The 18,769-nt window shown below is 38.7% G+C and overlaps 1 protein-coding gene across 4 annotated transcripts in view; it reads left to right on the top strand.

Annotated features, from left to right (window-relative positions):
- The window catches only part of cdk14 (cyclin-dependent kinase 14), a 257,244-nt gene that overhangs the window by 172,345 nt on the left and 66,130 nt on the right, over positions 1-18,769 (top strand). For all 4 annotated transcript variants that reach the window (XM_037980343.1, XM_037980346.1, XM_037980345.1 and 1 more), the window contains 2 exons: positions 3,204-3,267; positions 8,934-8,982. In XM_037980343.1, the coding sequence (XP_037836271.1) occupies positions 3,204-3,267; positions 8,934-8,982 (113 nt within the window). The remainder of the gene's footprint in view (positions 1-3,203; positions 3,268-8,933; positions 8,983-18,769) is intronic.

Here is an 18,769-nt window from a genome sequence, read left to right as displayed (position 1 = left end):
GTATGTGTGTGCCAGAAAGGTAACATTTGTGTGTGTGTGCGAGTTGTCGGTACAGTGTATGTGTGTGAGAAAGATAAAATTTGTATGCGTGTGTGGCATTTTAGTAGTGTGTATACACAATTTGAATATTTTTTGAGTTTGCGTGAGTTTTTTGTAGTGTGTGAGAGACAAAACGTACATTTTGTCCTAAACGGCCCCTCATATTACCAACCCTATGATAACTTCAGAAATTTTAATTTGATGCAGATCTCATATTGCATTAGTCAATCTTTGCCTGTTAGTGAACAACAATGAATTAGCACAAGATTATAAAAAAAATAATAAATTATCACTGAAGACCATCATTATTCTAATCTATACATCCTAAGTTGTTAAGACACTGTGCATGACTTTGTACTTTTTCTGGATCTAGCAGCTTCTAAAATAGCCTTCTCTTTCAATGCATGGGTGTAGATCTCTATACAACTGTATCCAAAGTTAGTCTTGACTTAAATTTCAAACTTGATTAGCTCAACAGAGCATTGGTTCCGCTGGTCAGTCCAAGTTGTCGTCACTAGGGAAAATGTTTTCTCAACAGCAGCATTAGTGATGGGGATGCTGAAAAGAAAAGATGCAATAGCATATTTGGTCATATTTGGTGTCTTTGTGCCTTGAAGCAAGGTTGACCACTTCTCCACAACTGAAGCTCTTTTCTCCACAACATTTTGTTTAGTGCCAAGTTTGCAACATTTCTCTGGTAGTTGTCATCTGAAAAGTTATACCACTTCTTCAGGTAGGTGAGCGAAGCCTTGTAAAACCTGGACAGATCGCACTTGATTGCAGCTGCTTTTTGCTCTGGAAACTGCTGGAGGAGAGTGCTGGTATCCATTCCAAAGAAGGAATCCATCTGTCGTTGTTCAAGTTTTGTCTTTAAAGTGAGCGTGATCTCATAGAGCTCACAGGCAGTCCTATCCTCTCTCTCCAAAAGCAGCACAACATCATGGAAAATCTTCAGCACATGACTGAGGAAGGACAGTTAGACCTGCAGCTCAAGTGGGTGCCCTTCGCTATCCTGATCCTTTTTAAATAGCTTCCACGGTGATTTGGGGCATTGATCCTCTCCTAATGACAAAAAGTAGCAGTTTATAGCTGTCCAGCTCTCATATAGTTTCTTGACTGCAGGCCATAAACTTAACCATCTTGTGGTTGTATGTCTCAGCAGACCATGATACTCTTCTTCAATAAATAACTGCATATACTACTTTGAGTTCTTCAGTGTGTTTTGAGGATAGTGAAAAGTGGCTGAAAATTTTAACTGTTGACTCAATGTCAATCTCCAACCTGTCTGCAGCATGTTTTGCACAGTTGTGCACTATGTGTGCCGTGCAGTTTGCCTTTATGATGCAAGGATTTTCTGATTTCATCTTCTGGAATACAGAATTATTTTGCCCATAATTCACACTGGCATTATCAGCAGTGAATGCTGAAACCATTTCCAATCCCAGGTCATTTTCTTTCGTTTTTTTTTTTGTTATTTGGTCGTGAATGCTACCAGATGACTCATTACTGTCCTCATAAAAGTCCAAGATCTTAATCTTCAAGCCCAGTATTGGTGTCCAGTATCTACTAGACAAGGGGAAGAGTTTTTTTCTACCGTGATTGATGCATCTGATGCCACTGAGAAAAATGGGATCTTTGCATGTTTTTCTGTTTCACACGTAACTATTGGTGTTCTTAAGTCCTTTAAGAAACTTTCCACTGAGGCAGGCGCAAGCACATCTGTAACAATAGCCTCTGATTTAGTCCATCCACATGACATCTGTTTTGCTATTTCAGAGTCTGGAAACATGGTCGATGCTAGCTTACTGCCACAGTCTGTTGACATATAGGATCCTATAGGATTTAGGAGTCTTTGTTGTAGCTGCATTTTCTTTTCTTTTTTTTGACGTAGTTTCCATTATTCCATAGACATCAGGCTCATTTTCTTGCTCTGCTTTATTTTATTCACATCTTGGCGCTCAGGTTCGGTCATGACGTGGGGACGTCGCCGCTGCGTATTTTGATTGACAGCCGACGCTCTGTGATGATGGCTGCAGCTCTGCTTTCCTTAAGCGTCTATCGAATATTTTATTATTTTTCAGAATTTGACCCAGTCAAATACTGGACATTGCTTTAATTTGTGGGACACCGGGACAGGAATAAAAAAATGCAAGACTGCCCCGCACAAATCTGGACATCTGGTCACCCTAGTGTCGACTGATGGTCTCAGACACAGTTTAGATCATGGAAAAAGAAAAATCGAAAAAAAAAGGCATGAAAAAAGTTGTATGACCCAATGAAACTGTCCTTGCTTTGGAAACATACACTTTTAAAAAGTCTATGCCTTCAATTTGAAACGTTTCCTTCTCACCATAAGCTGTCTGAAACTGACGTATCCCACATTGGACCTCCACCGTGTTTTTTCTTGGCCCAACTCAGCCTTGGTTCTGACGTAGACACATGCTGCAGTTTGGAGACACTCAGCCAATCTGGAAACTATCAAGCTGCTTAGCTGTGATGGATCATGTTGAAGGCATGTCCGCTGCTCTGCATGTTCTCATCATAAACACAGGCTTTGGGTGGGAGAACTCAGCCCAGGTTTCCCATAAAAGATAGGATAGAATAGAATAGAATAGAATAGAATAGAATAGAATAGAATAGAATAGAATGGAATGGAATAGGAACAATACAATTTAACATAGTTCTAAAACATCAAATGCAACTAATGTGCTGCACAGAGAGTTTAAGTCTGTAGCTATTTTCCAACTCTTAGCCCTAGTTGGGTTTTTACATGAACAGCATAATCAGCACAGTAATATTTAAATAACCAACATACCAAAGCTACATTGCACTGTACAATAAAAAAACAAATACAAAGTCAACACAATAAGTTTTAAATAATAAACCTACTAATACCTGGAATTGTTTGTGCTGAAAATTTTAAATTGTCATTTTTAAACATAATATTAAACTTTGAAAGACTATCATCATTACTTATAATCAAGACTCTAAATGTCCTTACTACATATTTATTATAGGTAGGCACACGTGATGCCAACACCATGGCAGTTTAGTACTTACAGAACATGTTTGACTTGTGATTATTTGTAACCTTTTTTATGTAACGTCACAGTTTTGTTTGCCCATATGCTGATATTTTCCTCTTGTGTTGCTTTGTCCGTCAGGTTCTTGGAACTCCCTCTGAGGACACGTGGCCTGGTGTTAACTCCTTGCCTCATTTTAAAGCAGGTGGGACATTTCTTCTCACAGAACCACATTCTACAAGATAATTAAATTCATTCTGTAAAACAGCATGTACTTAACCTGAACTAACACTGAGTCTTCTGTGTAGCTGTATCTACACAACAAAAGTGTCATTTTAAAATACGAACTAGTGGGGCAATGTCACGTACACAGTGATGTGCACTATTCAAGGAATTTATTATGAAATGTAAAGAACTATGATACACAGAATCTAAACAACAAAGTGCATATAAAACAGTATTAATAAAAATAAAGTAGTCATGATCAAGAATATTAAAAAATATAGCCTGAACAAGTTATTTTCTTAATTGATTAATTAAAACAGGCTCTAAGCCCCTCCCACCCCCCACCCTCACCCCCTTGGGTACAAATACCAATGATCTGTGGCTTCAGTTCAGCTGCCGGGGGGGAATTAAATGGTCAACTGTGGAAGCGGCTTTATTTTGTTACTCTGTCCATTTATATAACCCATTTCTTCAAAAAAAAAAAAAAAAAAAATCAAATATGTGTAAATCATCAGTTACTTATACTTTTACTAAATTATGAATTTGCTAGTTTTATAGTCATTTTAAATTGCACCATTATTCTTTTTTGACTAAGGTAAAAAAAGATTAAAAACTTTCAGCTGCTACTTAACCCACCATAAAAAATGCTAGTTATAATAATCACTTAATTAGCTGACTGTAATTTTAAATTAGAAGAACTTAACTAAGGATAACAACCCAAACAGCAAAATAAAGCAGTTTAAGAAAGGATTAGTTGATGAGTGTAAGAAATACAGTACATTTCCCTTTGGGAAATACTCATTCAATCTGCTGAACTTTAGTCTATACTTAAGAAAGTTTTTCTGTGTAACACTGGTGATCAATGATCAACAGTGACATTATATAATATTTGCCTTACAGACAACAATATTTGAGCACTTTAAAGCTTCAAAGCAATGCTGTAGTCTTATTTAACCATGTCTTTTTTAACAAACACCTCAAGTTCCTCCTACCTCCAGTCAAAAAGGAGGAGTTGTCTAGCCCCAAAAAGGGGCGGAGGTATACACAGAGGCTAAGTACCCAAATGTGTTGCTCCACTCTATTAGAACTTCAGCTTCACATGAACAGCCCATAACCTATTACACCATGTTTTTACTAAACAAAAATTCAGCTAAAGAAACTGTTTGAAGATCCCACCACAGCATTTCAATCAAGTTGATGTCTGGACCGTACACTGTATACCTGCATGCTCAATACATTTGATCAACAGCTACTGGCTGAAACTCATGAACTCAGTGAGGAAGAACGTCTTCACATGCTGCTTCACATTTTAGCTTTTTCTTTGTTAAATAAATAATGACATGGTTTATTATGTAATGTGATGACCATCTGAGGTTGGATTGACCCATTTTAAAATTTGTTCTGATAAGTCAAACCTTTAAATTAGAGTGTAATTTCTTGTTCGCATTAGTCTTTAATGTTGGGCTCAGAGTCTGCTGTGTTGAAAAATCCTTCAGATGAAATGATGAACTCACTAATTCGCCTTACCCTGGAACACAATGAATGCTCAAACACAGGCATTATTCTAATTTTATTATTCACTTTGTAGAAGTTGATTACCTTTTTACAACACCATACTGAATTAAAATTATATGTTTTACACAACATGGTCACTTCAGCACTTAGTGTGACATCACTAGGTTCTGTGCTAACACTTTAGCATCTTAGGGATTTAAATGGAACTGACAGAATGTGCTGCGACCGGGTTAATAGTTTACAGTAGTTTGTTTTTTCTCAGAACTTTGAACCAGCATCAGAATGAGCCAACAATCTACCAGAAGATGACTGTATCCATTGATGCTGCAGGAGGGTGGGGTGCTCTGCCCTCTGGGAGCTCATTAGGGTTTTTTAGAGTGAACATGAATAGAGACTTGTGCTTAGTGTCAGCTGATGCAGAGGAGAAGAGCTGGCATAAAGCAGAAGGGTCAGGCGAGGACAGATCCAAAGAGGTGATGAAGTCGGGCCAGGAGGCGTCACTGAGCTGCAGCGTGTGGCTCTCTCTTTTTTCTCCAGTGGCCAATTAGGGACCAACTGTGGGGACTGTCATGGTCACATGGACACATGGCCCATACTAATGTGACCATGGCGACAGTCGGCCCTTGTTATCCTCTCACACACTGTGGTGCAGCTGTCTCTGACCTACACACAGTCCTGGTGTTTGGCTCCAAACGTCTGCAGCTCTCAGATTATTAGGACAGCATTTTGAACACACAAACACACACAAACACACACACACACACACACACTGATCAGCCACATATTGGTGTTTGAAAAGCCTGAAAAAGACTGTTCTGAATATTAATTCCAGTTTTATACAGCCAACATGAATACAATGATCACACAACAGGAGTTAAAGACATGGCATTCATTAAAGAAATGCATATCACCTGCCACCATTCGTGCCAGAATTTAAGATTAAAATCATTTTATGTTTATGTATGACAAAGTTATAGTCATTTTAATCAAACCTCGAAAAAAACATACAATAATGCAAGGGGTCTACGTAAACTCCTCACCACACCAGGGGCCTCATGTATGAACGGTGTTTAGGCACAGAAAATGGTGTACACCATGTTCCACGCACACGTCTGGATGTATCAAAACAAATGTTGTGTTTGACCTGCCATGAGAATGCGCGTACCACAGCACAAACCTTTTCAGTTGACAGTATCTAACTACAAAGATCTGAAACTCGCTTAAATACACTGACTCCGTTTGGTTTTCTGAACTCAAGGGACATTTAAACACTTTTTTTTTTGAGTTTGAGCCTATATGGTTTAAAGCTGTACAATGAACATGAACCACATTTGACCTCATATACCACAACTTAATAACATGCCTTAAAAATGATCAGAGCAACTTCATTCCAAAGAGTAAATGGTTAAATCTCCTCTTTTTTTGTCATGTGTGGATGTAGCTAAATATATGTACATCAGTGACCACATGCTTGCAACTGACACAGACAATTGAAGCTCATAAAATGCATGTGAATCCTTTTGGGACAAAAGTATTTGTCCAGATAGTGTATTTTTTATCCTTATAAATGTACTATACTATATCAAATATTAAATGTTACAGAGTTTTAGAAATAGATAAAAGAAAATGACTGAAGTTGTGAATTAGATGGGAGGAAGACTTAGATCACAGCCTGATGCTTTACTTTTCTTTTAAAAAGTAAAAGTTTCTCTTTTAGTTGTTTTTAGAATATCCCAGCTTGAGTTGTTCACCCTGGAACTAATTCTGATTCATAACAAGCTGGGTCAGATCAAATACAACAGCGCGCTCTCATTGGCTATTATAGTCTGCGGACATGACACAGAAGCTCCTATTGGCTCAGTGGACTGTCATTTAAAAGCTGAGGCTGCTGGTTAGGTTTTAAATCTACTGTATTAAGAATGTTTCTATGGAAACTGGGCCTGTGAGAGATGATATAAAAGATGAGTTGCACACAATAACTGAACATCAGTCTGTGAGAATATATTGAAAAAAAATAGATTTTTGGTTTAATAATTTTCCTAAACTAATATCTTGAGAACCTTTGCAATAAAAAAAGATATTTTTTTGTAAATGTGCTTTTGGTTATGATGGCTTTTTGCTCACACTGCGCTCACTTTATGAAAGAGTCTGCAATAAATAAACTGGTGTTCCATAAAGGAATGCATATCACCTGACAACTTGTACGCCATAGATTTTAACAAAGATGTCACATCAAAGAAGTCAGGCTCATCATGATCAGTTACACGATCACCCGCTGCCATAAAAGAAGTGTGATAATAATCAATAAACAATAATCTTTTTCTTTCTCTTACAATCACCTATCCACGGTGAAGTGGTTCATAATACAAATAGTCTGACAAAAAAAAAAGTTCTTATAACTTGAATAAAAGCACAGAATTTCCAGCAGAGAGTAAAAGCTGTTTCTGAAACAGACAGACAGATGACAACCAAAGCCTTCAGCTTAAGTTCTAAATAATAAGTCAGGAGCCTTTAAAACAATCCTATCAAAACTACAGTCAGCCAGCAGAAAAATGAAAAAGTGATGTTAAAAGAAAATTAGTTATGCTATTTTATTTTGTTTTATTTTCTTTTATTATTTACTCACCATTACAAAGGCCTTTCCTGACTGATAAATTACAACAGGGCCTACTTAGAAAAGAAGTAGAAACTCATTCTGTTGATGATTCGACTGCAGAGGCTGAAGTCAGCAGCAGGTGGCAGTGTTGCTTCATAGAGTCTGTCTGTAGCGCTCAGCTAGAAACACACAAATTCTGCTTATGATTCATCACATCATTTATTCTTACTCTACATGCACACATCCATACCCCCACATTCCCTCTCATCCAGCCTTTTAAAACACACACTTTCAGTCAGATTATCAGACATGACTGTGTGACTTCAGAATGAAGGTGGAACTTCATTCTGAAGTCACTTTTTTTTAAGGTTCCTCAGATCTTTTCGCTCCCTGAACTGTGAGTGGTGTTCATGACTCAGTGCCACCTTTAGACTGAATATCTGAAAGAAAAAGCCCACTGTGGAGACAGGTTCAAAAAATGCAATGTGAGGATTAAAAGGCCAACATTATCCTTGGGAAAGAATAATAATTGTATTAATTTAGAGCTGAAACCTTTAGATGTTTTAGTATTACTAGAAGATGGACAATATTAGACATGAGATGCAGTGGCAGCTGCTGTTTGAAACAGAATATTAAATCTCACATAGAGGTACACTTGAAATACTTGCCTTTTCTTCTTCTTCTTAGTTAGAAACTATTTGGAAAAGCATAACTATCTCAAAGACAGATGAAAGCATCTTTACCATTCATCAGTCCACCTCTACAGCTTTCTCTTATCTACAGACTTTGATGTAATTATCGTAACATTTTCATCCTAATTGATTCTTATTTTAAACAAGTTCAATTTCAATTCATATTTGTTTTTATGTCATGTTTGTTTGAAAAGTGCTACATTCTGTAAAAAGTTGAACTGAAACTTCAAAACAAATACCAGAAACAAGTGAGAAACTGCACAGATTTGACAAAAAAAAAATTGTGAAACTAAGCACAATAAATACTAGAGATGGCAAAATTGAAACAGGAAACATCTGTTCAGAGCGCAGCATGTCTCATGACTGTTCCGTTCCACGTTCCATTACATCACAAACCGTTCTGAAACGTCAGAGTCGAATTTCAGTGGAGCTCAAACAAAAGCGCAGTAATCTTGTTATTTTGTTTACAAATAAGATAATAAATATTATACTGCAATTACAAAAATATGGAAATACTACAGCTACACAAAAGATAAATACATATATATACTTTATATGTTAATGAGCATTTTTTTTTCTCCTGTCCTCGCCTGATTGATGGCTGATTCACCTCCTGACATTAAAAAATACACTGTATTTCTGAAAGTATTCACTCACCCATCCAAATCATTTAACTCAGGTGTTCCAATCACTTCCGTGGACACAGGTGTATAAAATCAAGCACCTAGACATGCTGACAGAAGAACTGACTCGGTCACTTGTTCCTAATGATATTTAGAAATGTTGTTGTTGCTTTTGGCCTGAGTTTATTTTCACTGCTTGTTTGTGTTGTTCTCATTACAGACCGATTTACAGTGTACAGCCCCAAGAAGCTCAGACAAGCCTGGAATAAGTAAGTGCACTGTTTACATCACAATTTTATGTTTGTTTGTGTGTGTGTGGGTGTGGGTGTGTAGTGTTGTGCTCAATTTCAGTTGATGACTATTATAAAAAAAAGAGGGTGAGCTCACTCATTTATCATTTACACACGCTGCTCACACTCATGCAGCCTCCAGCCTTCCTGCAGCGTTCACATTTGTGTTTCTGCCGTGGGACACCGAGCGCATGTGGCAGAGAAAGGGCACGGGGGCACAGTGTGGGTGCCACTCTGGGCCTTGGGCGTACAACTGGAGGAGAGACCACAAAGGGGGCAGAGGGTCAGTCTGCAGCTGTTCGATCAGCTGGAATCCCAAAGTGTAGCTGCTGCAGCGAAGATTCACTCCTACTGACTAAAGCTGTCATTTAGAATAAATACGAAGGTCATGTTTATTTGTAATCTCCCAGAAAATCTACTGTCTTGGATCTGTGAAGTAAAAAGATTTGTGACAAACTGCTGATTTTCAGAAACCTATCATCTTGGGATGAGTTTGCATCCTTGTCATTTGGAAATAATAACATTTAATGCTTTACTTGGTGTATTTCAATGTACAAACGTTATCTGATTTGTTTGTACCCTTTCATTAAAGACAGAAAAACCCACACGGGCCACAGAAGTGACAAAAGTAATAAAAAGAAAAATACTAAAAGTAATTGGTTTTGACTTTTGGTTGAACAGAATTTATTTCAAAAACAAACTAAGAAATTGACTTTGACAAAATTATACCATTTATATTGTCATCAGTTTTCCTCTTCTGTCCACGTCCAGGGAGGTTGTCTCCAGTCCTGTGGACCTTAACCTTCTGAATAATCTGAGCAGCTGTAGTCTCAGGAACATCAAGCTGCTTGGAGATGGTCTTACAGTCTTTACCTTTAACATGCTGCTCAGTTAGTCTTTAAGCTCCTGAGACAACTCTGTCTTTAGCTTTCTGAGGTCCATGTTCAGTGTTACACACCATGATACCAAACAGCACAGTGACTACTTTTCACCCTTTAAATTGACTGATTACAAGACTGAGGACACCTGTGATGCTGATTACAGGACACACCTTAGTTTAACAAGTTCCTATGGTCAAATAAATTTGTCTTTTCTAGAGGTATCATCCTTTTTGTTAAAGCCACTTTTATTATTTTTTTCTCAATAATTTTGTTGAATAAAGATTCAAGAGAAGTGACTGATTTTCATTGGTTGATTTTTAGTAACATGGTGGTGCAGATGTTAGAGCTATTGCTTCACAACAAGAAATTCGTAGCTTTGCCTCCCAGCCTGGAACCTTTCTGGGTGGAGTTTACATGTTCTCTCTGTGCATGTGTCAGATTTTTCTGGGTATTGCAGTTTCTTCCCACAGACCAAAAACATGCATACTTGGTTCATTAGTAACTTTAAATTGTTTTTTAAGTGTGGCTGAGAAAGTGAATGGTTATTTGTCTTTATATGGTCCTTGTGATGGACTTGCAACTTGTCCTCTCAAATAATGACTGCTGGAGAAAGGAACCACCTCCCTCGTGACCCAAGAAGGGCAGAGTGGGTAAAGAGGAGGGATTGATGGATAGAATTTTTTTCTTTTCTTTTTCTATTACTTTTGTCAGTTTATTTCAGTGATTTTCTTTGAGGGGTTGTCTTTCTTCAACCAAAGGGTATCAACAAATTTGTCCATGTCTGTAAATAAAGTTGGATCCTCTTTAACCAGATGCATTTCATTTGGCCAAACAGAAACAAACATACACACCACCACCATCACCACCATCTTCTGCTCCTGATCCAGCTGAAAAGGAAACAAAAATATGAAGATAGAGGTGGAATGTTAATGACTATAACTTCCTCTCTGCTGCCTTTTATTGTTGGTCAAGGAACAATGATTTTGATATGAACAACAAACGCCCTGAGAGCTGACTCACCTCATCTCAACCCTGTCTCACCCTAAATTGTTCTCATATTTCAGACATTTTTCTTTTCCTCCAGCTGTGAAACTGATCACAGCAGCTGTGCAGCTCATTGATCAGGGTTCACTTTTTTTCTTTAAACCTATTGTCCAAGAATAGAACACATACTCTTTGTCATATCTAACAATTTACTCAGTATGTTGTTAGAAAATATCATTCAGTTACAGCTTGGTTTCATTCATAACAGAAGTGTTGTTATAGCTAAAAACTTATTTTAATTCTAATTGGTACCTTTTTTCTCTTTTCCATTACACAAATAAATCAAAAGTGACAGAAACCTTTATTGTTTCTGTCTAACACTGAAAACATAATGTGATATAGATGCAGAAATAAAAACAACCATTAGTTTTTAAAGTGTGTGTTCAAAAGTATGAAATGGCTTAAAGAACAGTGTTTGAATGACATCATAGTCCAGGATAAATAATGAACCACAAGAAGTTGGGTGGATCTTTGTTTCATGATAACGTTTTTTTTGTTGTTGTTTAAAACTAGATTTTTGTTTTTGTTCTTTTTATTTTTGGGGACTAATACAGTTTGAATGGGTGGAACAGGAAGTGGTGGATTGTAAAGCTGTTGTAAGTTTCCAGGTTGTGAATTGGACTGCAGGTCAGAGGTGAATGTGTCATTTAAAGGTTTTGTGTACCTCAGCCTGACATTAGTTACAGTTGAGTCAAACATTCATGGGATTTTTGATCACACATAAAATATACCCTTATGAACACATCACTGGATGTAAGCGACCCATCTGTTCTGTTCTGTGAACACATATCATTTGTTCTTGGTGTTTTTTGCCTTTCACTCATCTCCAGTGTTTTGGGTTTATTCCCCCTCCCACCCTGCCACTTCCACCACCATCACTCCCCCAGGTTCCTCTTAGTGTATAAAATATCAACAGCCTAAGGCCTAGATCATTTTTACTGTTGTATACACAACAATTGCATGTCAGGGCCTGCTTTAGGTTGTCTTTGTACAACACCCTCCCTGTTTAGTGACTGATATGGGGAAAGCTCTTTACAGGATGTATTTAGAGTAAAGTAACTTCCTATTGGCTTTTCTGTTCAAACCACGGCTCTCTGTGCAGCAGTAAGGGGACAGCAGAGGCAGGCAGTCTCTGAGACATCAAGACTTGAAGTTTTTTGTGTAGATATGATAGAAAATTGTGAAAAGGGTTTGACCACGCTCCACTGAAAAAGGAATGCCTCACTCTACTGAGAGTGTCTCATCACCTGGACCTGTTCGGTCGTCACAGGAGATGTTATCAGGTTTAAAGCAGATGTTTTCACAATCACTACAGGTGGCAGCAATAGCAGAAAGGAATGTGCACCTACTTGTATATCAGCAGCACTCAAACACTGAACATACTGATATTCACACCATTTCACTCCATCATCACACTGTAAGTTGAACATTCTGTTGTAAAATATCTATCATCCAACTTAAACTGTGATTGTGTAAAAACCGGTAAGAATAACAAAACACCGGTTCAGTCACGTAAAGTTCAACCTTCTGTGACCCATTTAAACTTTGAATGATGATTCTACTGTAAAGTAGTATGGAGCTCCCGAGCTCCAAATAAGGTTGGGTTTTCTCACTGGTTTCAACAAAATCTCATTGTTGGCTATGGGGCGATTTCTCACGTTTTTTGTGAGTTTTATGTGTCATACCACCTGCTACTAAAAGTCAGAGCATACCATTCCTGATTGAGATGCACATTCTGATGTATGATGTATAAAAATTAAAAGTAGCAAAAGTTAAAAGTAACAAAAGGCACTATGGTCGCTAAAAAATACCAAACTGCTAGCTAGAAGCTAAAAGTAGCAAAAAAAAGCCTACCTAAAAGTTAAGAGAAGCAGAACGGTAGTTTAAAGCTGATAGTAGCAAAATGCTAGCTAGATACTAAAAGTAACAAAATGCTAAAAGAACTTTGTCCCTTTTTTACCACAATGACATTTTCAACAAAGTCAGAAAATGTTCAACCTTCGGCTGCACTGCAATACTTTACATGCACATTTTCATATATGTTAAATGTAATTTTCACAACTAATTTGCAACACATTGCACCTAACTTCTTGACACAATCAATGGATGGGTAAAATCCTAAAACTTTTAGCTTGTTCTTTCACTGAAACCAAGTAAAACAAAAGCTACAATTATCTTATTGTCTGTTTAAATGTTGTTTGGTCTGTGTACTCAGCCTCTTCACCTTTAGGTTTCTTAAAAAAAACATTAGCAAAAAAGGATGAAAAAATAAAAAGTCCACTTTATTTATACTAATTCTCGCCATTGCTTTGCCTGTAGTTCGCACCATAGTATATGGTTGAAAACACAAGTGCAGAGAACTTTTGTGTTACGTGCACCCTCATTGGCTGAAGACCTTGACCATTTTCCATTTGTACTAAACCTATACTGATTCATGACACCAAAACGGAGGTAGTGTGTATCTGTATATCGGGTTACCATCCTAGCAGAGGAAGAATTATGTTCACAGAGCAACAAGAAGAATGAGACAGAGGAATAACTTGTTATGAATACTCATTTGTGAGAAGTTTAAAAATACACATGGAAGACTAAATGTGTTACATGATGCTTGAATGGGCAGCAGCATATGAATCATTTTTGTGAAAGAAGTCAAAAAGGCTTGAAGGATAGCATGTTGTCCACCGCCTTTCATGTCAGAGTTTTAAACCAAGATCATTTTGGGTTGAGAAAAGATGATATTATTGCTATTTTGGTCAAAGCTTCTCAATGACATGAGGGACAATCTCATGCTATACTGTGAGCTTTGTTAGCACTCAGATTATTTGTTGAGCATAACTCTCATCTACTACTCCACCAGATTTTAGCTTAATATCTGTAAATTGATTGAGATATTGCCATTTTAGTATTACCCCTTCTGAAGCCCTCAAAAGAGAGAGAGATTGAAAAAAAGAGGTAGAGAAGCCCTTGTAAGCCCTCCAAAGGTTAGTTACCTGTCAATGTTTGAATATCACAAGTGCACATACACAGTGACGTGGGCAATAACATTATCACCCTTTCATTTCTAGTGGCCAGCAATAATAAAACTAATTCAATCGCATATAATACTTGTTTGCTAGTGAGTTGCCATCTTAATCTTGGCCACTGGATGTCAGTAAGAAGTTGTAGCTACTATTGCTATAACTGTGATGTAGTATTTCCTTTATGGATTGTGAAACAAGACAAGACAGTAAAGACAATTACAGATGTAGTGAGTTTCTTGTAGCACAACTGGTTAGGTTTGTTCACCAACTGCAGAGGCTACAAGTCTTCACCACAGGAAACCCTTTGATGCATGTTATTTTTTGAGTGGTCGAATAATAAATTGCTTTGAGTGTCTTTGTGGTATAGGCTGCATGATCAGAATGTGTTTTCTTGTACAAGACCAATTAATGAATTATTCTCAAGGCCAGAAGAAAAGAAACTGCTATGAACATTGATATGGTGATGCGACCCTTTGCCTCACCAATATTTAAGATGCTGTGCATTCAAGAATTAAAGTTGCATTGGACAAAAAAGTCAGTTGACCAAAAAAACACACCCTAAATGCTGACAATGAACTAATCAGTTCTTTAAATTTCTTCCCTGACCTGTCTTTAAATTACAGACTTCTATATTAGTAGATGTCTTTCTTCATTCAAAGCTGAATTTCTGTAGAAGGTGCCTTGCTGTAGAAAGGGAAAACAGCAGAAACTGAACAGGCATCTAAAGGGCAGTTGACATTTATGACAGATGGATAACAGCTTCAAATGATGATTTCAATCTTATATTTATTTTATTTGTATATTGTTTGTTTTGCTGTCAGAGGACTTGAGAGAAAACATTACTAGAATACCAAAGGGGGTCTCTATCAGAGAAAAAAAATACAGGGCTTCAGTCTGGGTGTACTTTTCTGTTATTTCAGCCAGTGCACTACAAAAGGATCACCTGCTAATATGCTAGAGGACAGTTGCTGACTTTTAAAAAGGAGCTAATGTGAAAATGTCTATATACATCCATACAAGCCCTCTTCAAAAGAATAAAAACATGATCAACTTTGCAATAAATCATGAAGGCAGACTCCTCAGAGTAAAGGAAAAGAAGCATGTGTTTGATGGCTGATATCAGTCAGCTGATCAGGTATGAAGCTTATTTGGATGTGGACTCCAGTCCAACTTGATCTGCTTGTGTGTTTGGAAAAGAGTGTAATTATTAATGAGCATTCTCTGTTAAAGTCATTTTCTAGATGTTCACGAAAGAATTCGTACTGCATTGATCTCAGGCAGCTTTGTGCCTTTTCTCAAACTAGGCTCAGACATTAAAGAGAATTTCAGTGAACAAGTGAGGGGATTGTTCTTTGAGTGAACTGCTTATGATGCTCATGTTAATGTGAGGAGAACTGCACCAAGAGTTTTCTGGATTTACTGTGGGCAGAAGTGTAAGGTGGACCCTTCCTCAGTGGTATTTCTGTGGTTAACATGCACAAAGGTGGGAAAACTTAAAAGATTCTTAGTTAACGTTTGAAAATACCTGAAATGTTGGTTTAAACCACAAAAAGAGCCCAACAGGAAAACAACTACTTAAACACCAGTAAAGAAAAGGGTGGGCTTTTAGTAGTGTTGCATAGAGAGTTCTTGGGTGCTAATTCGTGGTGATATGCAGGAAACAAGATGTGGCGTCGGTCAGGACACAGGAATAATAAGATAGATGGTTTATCTCCTTTAGCCGGCTTCACTCGCCGTGCACTTTATTGTGGGAACTCAGTGTTGTAACAGTTCTGTAAATGACAACAATAAACAATATATTTAAACATAAATTCTTTACAAAAGGAATTACTTAAACAAANGGAGCCAGTGAGACCCAGATTTTAAAAGGCAGCACCTAAACTCAGAATCTTGGGTAACAGAACATAACCAATATTCTATTTCATATAGGCTTTGCCCTTTAAGGCTATTGCTAGTGAATTAAAGGTGAAGCAGGATGTAGTTGATGCCTCACTAGTTAATTAGTATCACAATCACACAGACATCTTCTTACACTCAAAAACAATCCAAATTCAGCCTTCATGTCATACCTAATTATGTATCACCAAACTAGTGCACCTGAGTGGCACTGAACAGCAGAGTCAGAAATTAAAACCTGCATCAGTGATAAGTCACAAGAAAGGTTACAAATTGTGACAGTCTAAAGATGAACAGAGTAGGGTGATAATCATTGTCTTTAAATAAACAGAAGAGCTCACTGAAGCATCCATATCCTCACTCTGACTAAACTTTGGAAAGAGAGTGAGTCATGGAGAAACTGGAAATGTGACACAGATAAAAATAAATAAATGAACATGGAGAAATCCAGGGTGTTGCTGTACAGATGTCCTGCACTGTTACCCCTCTGAGAATGAAATCCCTCCAGAGGAAATATTAGTCTGTGAAATTGTCTCACAGCCACAGTGAGAGGCACTGAGCAGACATTGGAAGCCTATTAGAATCAACTCTGAAATGAATAAATAGCTCAGAGCGGTGCAACGCAGTCATACGTGGGTTCTCCTTCTACATCACGCGCATGGGGCTAAAGAGATAAGATGTGTCCTCCTCCTCAGAATTATGTAGAGGAGGAAAGAAGCCATCCAGCATTATGACTCTGGATCTGTAAGAGCTGGTGATACTTTTAGTTGTGAAAGCTGGGTTAAGATACTGCACAGTTGAGCTGCCGCCTCTTTGGATTCTGAGGCAAGACGGAGCCGTAGACAGAGCAGATAAATAAATCAGTCTTTTTGCTGGCATCACAGCTAACAGCAAGGCTGTTTTAGGTGAAAGAAATTTAAGTGGTGTGGTTTAAAGTCTCAAATGGAACTTGAATTAGAGCACGTAAAACCAGCGCTTAAATTCCACTGAAGAACCAACATGTGTGACATTGGTCTGTGTCTGCACACGACTTTCAGAAAACGCTTCAGTGGGTGGCAGGTGGGTGGTTAAACACCAACCTGTCACCAAAGCCCTTGTGACAGAAGGAAATAGCTCCATGATTAATTTTAATTGTACTGAAAACCAGGTTTTTGTCCATCAGCAGCTGGAAAAAAGACAGTATGCAGGCTAGGAGATATGCGGTTAGAGCCTTTCTCCATTCATTCATTACTTTTATTTATCCAGATAAAAAAAAAAACACATTGAGATCAAGTTCTCTATCACAAATTTGACCTGGCCGAGACTTCAGTAGCACATGTCATAAAACAATTAAAAACAAGTAACAGTATAGGATAAAACAATTATTTTACCCACAAAAATGTTTTTCAAGTAAAAGTGCCAGGGCGTGGCATAATAGGAATTTTAACAGTGGCTTAAAACAAGGCAATGGTTGAAAACACAAGCAATAGTTAAAAATGCAAGCAATGGTTAAAGAAACACAGGTAATAGTTAAAATATAGGCAATGGTTAACAGTTGCACACCTCCACACCTGTGGAGTAGAAGGCTGGTTTGTGTAGCCTAAGACGAGCGGCAGGAAGATCAGCCATCTTGGGAATAGAAGGCTGACCTCTCCAACGCTGACATCCAACACAGGCCCTCTGATACTTGCGGATGGCTTCACGACCCCGGGGGATCCAGTATGATCTGCGCATCTCTGCGAAAACTCGCTCCGGACCAGGATGACATAGATCACTATCGTACTTCTGGATCAGGAGATGAGTCGCTGGATGAGAAGAGTCAAGAACCACAGGGTGCAGGGGCAGGTCTGATCCTTCCAGCCGTCGAAGATGACCACCTACCCTTATTAGACCAGAGGTCGGGTCAAGCACCGGAGCTAGGGTGAGCAGGCGACTTGAAGGCAACACTGTTTTCCCTGAAGACAGTAATTTAAAGTCCTCTGGGAAGGATTGCCTTTGAGCTCGCTGCAAGACCCTGATTTCAGCCTGTTGATATTCTTCTGCAGTAAGTGGGTTAGTAAAGGTCAGTTCCCCTTTGAGTGCTTTAGCTGTATCATGCACAAGCTCCTGCCAGGAGCTACACTTCTTGTCCTCCGGGCCATCCCCTTTGAGTGCCGTGGCTGTGACTCCACAAAAGGCCGAGGCTCTGAGCTCGACTTGGTCCTCTTGCTGTTCAGCGCCGGGCATTTCAGGCCAGCTGTCTGGGCTTTGTAGAAGGAAAGATGGCCCCTGGGTCCACCTGTTTAGATCCTTAAGTTCCTGTAGGGTTTTACCTCTTGTTAGGTCATCTGCAGGATTTTGTTCTGAGTTCACATAGCACCAGCGGCCCTCTCCTGTCAGCTCCTGAATTTCAGCCACCCTGTTCCCAACGAAGACCTTGTAGCGACAGGACTGGGAGTGAAGCCAGGTAAGCACTGTAGTGGAGTCGGACCATAGGATGACACGGGCTATCTCTAAAGTGAGCTCTCTCTTTAGCAGACTGGCTAATTGAGCAGCCACAAGTGCTGCACACAGTTCCAGGCGGGGAATTGAATGCACCCGTTTCGGGGCTACTCTGGATCGAGCCAGGAGGAAAGACACGTGTCTCTGACCCGCTTCGTTCTCCAATATCAAGTAGGCCACAGCCCCATAGGCCTGTTCTGAAGCGTCTGCAAAGACGTGCACTTCATATGTGACAGCCTCTTGGTCAAAGGTGGAGGGCACATATGCTCGAGGATAGGTAAGTGAAGGCAGAGACTGCAGTTCATGCTCCCAGCTGGACCAGGCGTGAAGTAAAGTAGCGGGTAAATTGGTGTCGTCCCAACTTCGTTGCTTGTCCCATAGCTGTCGAACGATGAGCTTTGCCCTCGTGGTGAAAGGCAGCAGGTAACCCAAAGGATCATATTGAGACGCGAGGACTTTATAAAT

The sequence above is a fragment of the Kryptolebias marmoratus genome, linkage group LG16, assembly GCF_001649575.2.
Source record: "Kryptolebias marmoratus isolate JLee-2015 linkage group LG16, ASM164957v2, whole genome shotgun sequence".
Classification (NCBI taxonomy): domain Eukaryota; kingdom Metazoa; phylum Chordata; class Actinopteri; order Cyprinodontiformes; family Rivulidae; genus Kryptolebias; species Kryptolebias marmoratus.
Note: the sequence above shows the minus strand (reverse complement) of the source record. Positions and strands in the feature narration are given on the sequence as shown.